The 7,892-nt window shown below is 37.7% G+C and overlaps 1 protein-coding gene across 12 annotated transcripts in view; it reads left to right on the top strand.

The window, feature by feature from the left end:
• The window catches only part of LOC122637967 (bromodomain adjacent to zinc finger domain protein 2B-like), a 126,745-nt gene that overhangs the window by 115,986 nt on the left and 2,867 nt on the right, over positions 1-7,892 (top strand). For 7 of the 12 annotated variants that reach the window (XM_043830525.1, XM_043830522.1, XM_043830523.1 and 4 more), the window contains 11 exons: positions 121-165; positions 1,404-1,457; positions 2,636-2,834; positions 2,914-3,033; positions 3,177-3,750; positions 3,844-4,063; positions 4,182-4,944; positions 5,002-5,280; positions 5,362-5,860; positions 5,972-6,317; positions 7,732-7,853. In XM_043830525.1, coding sequence (XP_043686460.1) covers positions 121-165; positions 1,404-1,457; positions 2,636-2,834; positions 2,914-3,033; positions 3,177-3,750; positions 3,844-4,063; positions 4,182-4,944; positions 5,002-5,280; positions 5,362-5,860; positions 5,972-6,317; positions 7,732-7,853 — 3,221 coding nt within the window. The remainder of the gene's footprint in view (positions 1-120; positions 166-1,403; positions 1,458-2,635; positions 2,835-2,913; positions 3,034-3,176; positions 3,751-3,843; positions 4,064-4,181; positions 4,945-5,001; positions 5,281-5,361; positions 5,861-5,971; positions 6,318-7,731; positions 7,854-7,892) is intronic. The other 5 variants (XM_043830524.1, XM_043830529.1, XM_043830527.1 and 2 more) reach the window with 3 other exon arrangements.

The raw sequence follows: 7,892 nt of genomic DNA, 5'->3' as shown, positions 1-7,892 counted from the left end.
CTCTCTCTCTCTCTCTCTCTCTCTCTCTCTCTCTCTCTCTGTCTCTCTTTTACTTTCACAGCTTTGTTTTTATTATATTAATATTTGATTTAATTATCTTTCATTTATTCATTTTCACAGGAACGCGAACTGAAGAGGCAACAAGCTGTGATGTTGAAGGAGCAGGTGAGTTTTTTGCAATTCTTTTTTTCTTATTTGTTTATTTATTTTCTTCTATTTTTTTTTTCTTCTTTTTTTTTTTTTTTTTCTTCTTCTTCAAAGCAAATGTTTCTCAATCGTTTCTTGGAGGATCGTGTCGCCGAAGAGTAGATATTATATTAGTGTGCGTATGCACGTACATGCATTCGAGCGTTACGTACGTACGTGCGTTACGTGCGTATGTACGTACGTGCGTATGCGTGTGCGCGTTTGTGTGCTGTGTGCAGTGTGTGTTTTGTAGATTTAGTTCGTAATGTGTTTCGTATTCACTGCCTTAATTACCATCTATCTATCTTGTATTGCGCGTACGCTCATCGATTCGTATAATTTCAACGAACGATTTCGCGAAACGATCATCTCTCTCTCTCTCTCTCTCTCTCTCTCTCTCTCTCTCTATCTATCTATCTATCTATCTATCTATATGCATATTATGGATCTGTGTTTATCTTTATCTCTTTATCCCTCTATCTCTCTATTTCTCTCTCTCTCTCTCTCTCTCTTTCTCTCTCTCTCTCTCTCTCTCTCTCTCTCTCGTGATCGTATGTATTTATATAATACACACATCGGTTATGGTAATGAAATTTTCTAACATAAATACGTTCGATCGTAGAAATACTTACATGGACACATTAATTGCATTCCAATTGAAATCTCTACTCGCATTGATTTCACACCTCTCCTACGTATATACGTTTCGTCAACAAAATTCATTTTTCGATATGATATCCATCTTTACATTCGACAGCCACCATCACGATCGTGGATCGAACTTGAATTTGTTCGAATTCATATTCGTCAATGATCGTAGTTACTTCTTTGTGAATTATTATATACATATATTGTTGTGTCTTCTAAAAGGAAAAGAAAGAAAAAAAAATAAATAAATAAATAAAAAACAAAAAAGAAAACTCGTTTGATCTCACGTCGCTGTGTAGTAATATTATTTATTTATTCCTTTCACGAGATGAATAACGATCGAGAGGTACTCACCTTCTCGCTTACACACACACACATACACACACACAGAAAGAGAGAGAGAGAGAGAGAGAGAGAGAGAGAGACGAAAAAAAAAATGAAAGATCAAAACAAAAAAAAAGAAAGAAAGAAGAAAAGAAAAGGAAAGAAAAAAAAAATGAAAGGATCATTAGTTTGAGAGTAGTCGTAGTTTGAGCACTGGTGGACTGTGGATGTGTTTTGTGCCGCAGATGTACATGCAGGAGCTCACCAAGCAGCGCGAGATGCTCTACACCGTCGAGCTGGTATGTCTCATACCCTCTAGCCTAACAGAACTAACGTTATAATACATATAACGACATTCTAACAACTGAACTTCTAACAAAAAGAGATTTTAAACTAAAGAAATAGCGAACGAAAGCACGAACGTTTGATTTGCTTTTTCATTTCCATCTAGTTTTTTATCATTATTTTTTTTCTTCTTCTTCCTCTAACGAACGTCATTTTTTATTTCCATTTTTTCCCCCCTTTACATTTTATTTTTCATATTATCTCGTAAACAATCGGTCTTTATCATAAATAAATAAATAAATAAATTTATTTATACATATATATATATATATATATATATATTTCATTACATCATTTATATGTTAATAGCTTTGCGCTAAAGCGATGAACTTTTTCGTGCTTTTTTTCCTATGATTATATTGAGGAATTATATTTTTAATAAATACAAATTTTACATACATATATATATATATACATACATACATACATGTATACTGTTATCAAAAAAAAAAGAGTCGAGATTTTTTACATCGATTTGTCACGATACATATGTACATGTGTATGTATGTCTATGTATACGATACTCATCGATATATCCATATACATACATTTATTTACTTACCTATTTATTTAGTATAGTTTGCACGGTTTTCCTTAACTTTAACGATAATAGAAACGACGAGCATTTTGTACGAAGTACATGACGCGAGTAAACGTAGTGATATCGTGATTACGGTTTGCATCCATCTGGCACTATACATCGTATTCAGTCTGCGTAGTCACGTGGAAGTATTTGGGGCGGTAGTAGAGTTTGCTATTTGCCCGTGCGTGCAAAATTGTGCTTAGACTTAAATGAAATAGATAATACAATACATATTACTATTTGTACATACAAATATATATATATATACACACACGTATACGTTCAAGAGACACGAAATTACTTACATACATACATACATACATACATACATACATAGATACGTATATGTTTATACATGGATACACGAATACTATTACACGCATCATACATACATATATATATATATATATATATACAAAAAAAAATTTGTCCCTTCGAGAAGATTATTTTTGTCGAAATTGATTATTTTTTATATCGTATTATTTTTCTTCTTTATCGTTTCCGTATAAGAAAGATCCATTTTTTGTTTGTAAACGCGTGGAATCATAGGAACGAGAAAGAAGGAGACAACACATGGCTTTGGTCAGAGCACTCGAGAATCGTCGTAAGATGGAAGAGCGAGAGAAAAAACGATTAGAGGCAAGAGCCGAGAGAATAGCCACGAAAGAGAAACGTGCAGAGCAGAGGAAGGTTGAGATGGAGTTGATAGAACAGATCAGAAAACCCGTCGAAGACATGGAACTGACAGGTGCCGTAGTATTTTACAATTAATCATTGGATTACTTTGTTCTTTTGTTAAACGAGGATGATAACAAATGTTATTATAGATCACCGAGCTCTGCCAGAAGTCAAGAGAATACCTGGACTGAAGTTATCAGGACAGGCCTTCGCTGATATAGTCATGGTCTTTGAGTTTCTTCATAATTTTGGTGAAACTTTGGGTTTTGGTGAGTTACTTAAAAATTTCACACACATGGACACACACACACATATATATATATTATCTTACATTTTTTTCATATATTTCATGTATAATATATAAAAATATATATAATGTAAGATGACGTGTAACAATATATTTGATTTGAAGACATGGAATCCCTACCAAGTCTAAAGAGTCTACAATTGGCTCTGTTAAACGACGAAGAGGCAGAGGAGGAAATGCTTTCTGTGATGACACATCTTTTGGTGTGCGCTATCGAGGACCCAGGCATTCCACAGCCAGCAAGACACACGACTGGCCTTGGACAAAGTTTACGACAGGCTGACATCACTCACGCCAACATCAGCGAGGTTTTAAGAATTTATCTTTACGCGAACGCGACCGGTGAGGTAAAAGCTCTAACGGGAGTCTGTCTGGAACGTGAACGTGACAAGAGATTCGCCGATCATCATCAGAACGGTGGCGATTATGCCTCGACGTGTTCGGGCAAGAACGCTCAGTTCTATGAGCATTTGCACAATAACGAAACATGGAAAATGTCAGAGAGGTTAAGAGACAAGCCATTCCTTGCACTTAATCCAACGCACAAGGCACAAATGTTAGCGTTCCTTTGTAACGAGCTATTGCAAAATAAGGCTGTGATTAGGCAAATCGAAGGTAGCCTGGAAACTGTGGCTCAGTTGAGAAAGGAAAGATTCGTTTTGGATACAAAGATCAGAAAGTGAGTTTTATATATAAGAATCATTGATTATCGATCTAAATCAAACAGGCCGACTAACCTTGAATATATTACGTTTTTATACGTTACTTGTAGGCTTAGACAATTACATAGTCGTAAAGTGAGAATGGAAGCGGTTGGTGTCATAGTGAATAAAACCGGTGACACGATCACCATAGAGAAGAAAGAAGTGGACGAGGAAGGTAACACAACGTCCACGGCCGTGGGTACAACTCCTACTCCTGACGAGATTCATCACGAGGACGAGGTCGAGGATATGTCGGAAAACGAGAGCGAAGGAACTCAACCGGAAGAGGTAAGGCTTTAAGATTCTCCTATAAGATTCTCGATGAGAATTCATCAAGAATCATTACGACTCATCTCTGATCTCGTTTTAGTCCTCTTTAAAGAATCATAATGTCTCGTTGATTCAGGAGGAGGATAAGAATCTTTCGGGCGAGGAACTCGGCAAAAAGTTGGATAAACTTTTAAAGCAGTCGGAAGAGCAGCTGCAGAAACTGAATAGCTCGTCTAAGCAACTACGTGCTCACATATTTGGACAGGACAGGTATTGGAGGAGATACTGGGAATTGGCGTGTGCCGGTGGTATATTCGTGGAAGCCATGGAAAGCGCGGAACCGGAGGTCCTGGAATTGCAGGCCGAATTAGACGAGAAGTACAAAGATATGCCGGTCGAGGATAAGACAGAGACGAAACAGGAGGATGGTAAACCCAACACGGAGAATAGAGAGAACGAAGCACCGAACGAACCTATGAAGGATGAGAAGAAATCGAACGCGAACGAGGACGACGAGGATTCGAAATCTCAACCTAAGGATAAGAAAACCGATTGCGAGGAAATTAATTGTAAGAAGGAACCCGTGCAGAATTGCGGCTTGGATAATACGGATAACGTTAAGGAAGAGAGGAGACACGACGGTGACAGCATGATGACCGATGCGAAGACCAACGTGACTTCCGAGGAGATAAAGCAAGAAACGGAGATTGTCAAAATGGAGGTAGACGTGAAGATGGAAGAGCCGAAGAAGGAGAACGAAGAAATGGACGAGGAAATGCCGAAGCCAGTCGTCAAGATGATGGAGGATAAGATCGTCGAGACGATACCGAATGGCGACAAGTTCAATCACATCAACAATCTCCACAACGGCAAAGAACTCAACGGCACATTCATTTCTAGTGAGTCCCTATTAACCCCCGTCGAGTTGTACTAACGAAATTAATAATTAATATTAGTCATGTCGATAATTACAGACAACAACGCCGAGCCCAACTGGTTCTCGATTTTACCCCGAGAAACATGCGACACGCCTGGGCCTAGCACGAAGCAAATATTTGGAATAGCCGAACCAACGGAACTCAGGATACCAGTTTTCCCACCACCAGCTAGTCCGAATTACGATAGATGCGACAGTCCTGCGCCGTTGATACTGACCCAAGACGAAGCCGTACAGCTCGAGTATCTCAAAGTTCACGGATTACCACCTCCTGGAGAAGCCAAACCGGTACCGAAAGGTAAGGCGTTAGGACGATAAAAAAAAAAAAAAAGAAAGGAAACAAGTCTCGTTCGTTCTAATCGACGTTGATTTCTGATAGATCTACGGTATGGCTGGTGGAGAATCACGGACGTGGATACGTTCCAAGAATTGTTAGAACATCTTCATTCCCGCGGCGTTCGTGAAAAAGAATTGAAGCGTACGACTTGGGCGACGATGGAATCGTTCTTGGCTGTGACCGGTAGGATCAACGTTGATCCAGGTAACGTCGGAGCGACAGAGCTTCAACCGGAACCCGACGAGCCCGATGCGCCGATCCCAAAACCGGATCATCCTGAAAATTGGAGCGAGCAGGTAGCATTACGCGTCGACGCGCAGCTTCTCGAGCAGGTCGAAGCTTTAGAGGACAAGGTCGCCAACGCAAGTATGCAGGTCAAAGGATGGAAACTTCCTCCACGGGCTGGAACCGAGGAGGCTGACGAAATCGAAAAATTGAACGAAATGGAAAAGATCAGTGCGGTTGAACAGGCAAGGCAAAGGTTACTCTCTTTGGAAGCAGCCATCGAAAGGAGATACTTGAAACCACCGTTAGGAGTTTGGTAAGAATTTCGAAACGCTTTTTTGCTTTTCTTTCTTTTTTTTTTACACTCCACCCCTAATAATCAGAAGAAACAAGAGAGTCATACGTCGACATTTTTTTTCATTATCAGCACGGGAGATCCAAATCTGGCGGCACTGAAGGCAGAACAAGCAGCCGCTGCCAACGCCAACTCGAACAATTCGGATCAGAGTAATCAGGCACCTATTCCGCAAGAAGAGACAACACCCAGAGGGCTCAACAACTGGCGAGAAGCTACCGCACGTGCTCACACATCGGCTCAGCTAGCCATGGCGCTTTATATGCTCGAGGCCAGCATCGCTTGGGACAAGAGCATCATGAAGGCTGTGAGTCTAACACCAGCTAGAAACTCGGTCTGCGTCAAGCTACGAAACCGCTGCGTCTCACTCAAAGCTACCACTCAGTACAATCAACTATTGACTACTTCTCAGACCTCTGTGGGTATTCGCACTAACTTACTAACCGAATTGTCCTTTTGCTTCCTACCTATGTCTTTCTCCCCTTTGGATTCGATGAACCACACGAAGCATGTCTGCTTCGAAACGAGAAAAAGACATTTATTATGATCAAACTCATAGAACGAATATCTGCTTTTTTTTCTTTATCTTAAAAGAATTACCAAAAAATAATAATAATAATAATAATAATAATAATAATAATAATAATACTCGATTAATTCTAAACTCGTCGTTCGATATTTACCTTCGAAATATGCCGGAAATAAATATTAATATCGGTATAACGGATACCTATTGTTATATAAATAAATAAATTACTAATATACAGTAACATGGTATCGGGAAAATAAGCATACAGTATTCACATAGAGTGAATTCCACGTTTTGTGAATACTTGTAAAGTCAAAATTGAAGCTTAGAATATGCTCGCCTTGAAAAAAAAAAAAAAAAGAAAAGAAAAGAAAAGTCACATTGTAAAAGAAAATCCATGCAAGTATGTGCAGAAAGGTTAAAAGTAAAAAATATATATATAATTATTATATATATATATATGTATATATATAATATCCAATGGTGGTCAGAGTCTAACGTAACGGTAGCATGCAAAAATTAATGCCGCTTGATATATCTATTAATTTTCATTATAATCGCTTTTTTTTCCGTATTCTTTATCCTAATTTGCTCTTATTATTAATTCATATTTTAAAAAGCTTCTTATATATATATATATATACATACAAATATACATAGCGCGTAGTGTGATCGTATAAAACTTTAAGAAACTTTTGTTTTCTCTCTCCTTTTTTTTTCCTTTTCTTTTTCTTTTTTTTTTTTTTTTCAAACGTCGATTTAATTTAATCGGTATAAATATATATATATATATTATATACATGTCTCGTTCTCTCATATAGCAGCCATTGCGTTGATTTGAAACTTGAGTTGCATACGCTTGACATTTATTTTACATTAACAATATTGTGCCTGTGTGATTGTACGCTTATGTGCTACTTTGCTGGATTATATTTGCTATTTTTATTAGATTCGAACGAGCAAATTACCGAAGAGAGAGTAAACCGTCTAGCGAATAAGAAACACATTTTCTATTCGTTAATATTATCCGAATTGCGCGAGCAGAGGATTTCTCTCTCTCTTTCTATCTATTTATTTATCTATCTGTCTATCTATCTATTTATCTATCTATCTATCTATCTATCTATCTATCTATCTATCTATCTATCTATTTATCTATCTATCTATCTATCTATCTATCTATCTATCTATTTATCTATTTATCTATCTATCTATCTATCTATCTATCTATCTATGTATCTGTCTATCTCTTTCTGCAAATTGATTCCTATTTCTTAAAAGGACGAGTATATTTGTGTTTCAGAATTGCCAGTTTTGTCATAGTGGAGACAACGAGGACAAGTTATTGCTTTGCGATGGCTGTGACCGCGGTTATCATACTTATTGTTTCCGTCCAAAAATGGAAAACATTCCTGATGGTGACTGGTGAGTTTTCGAGAGGTCGCTCGAAAGTGCAAAAAAAAA

The sequence above is a fragment of the Vespula pensylvanica genome, chromosome 2, assembly GCF_014466175.1.
Source record: "Vespula pensylvanica isolate Volc-1 chromosome 2, ASM1446617v1, whole genome shotgun sequence".
Lineage (NCBI taxonomy): Eukaryota > Metazoa > Arthropoda > Insecta > Hymenoptera > Vespidae > Vespula > Vespula pensylvanica.
Note: the sequence above shows the minus strand (reverse complement) of the source record. Positions and strands in the feature narration are given on the sequence as shown.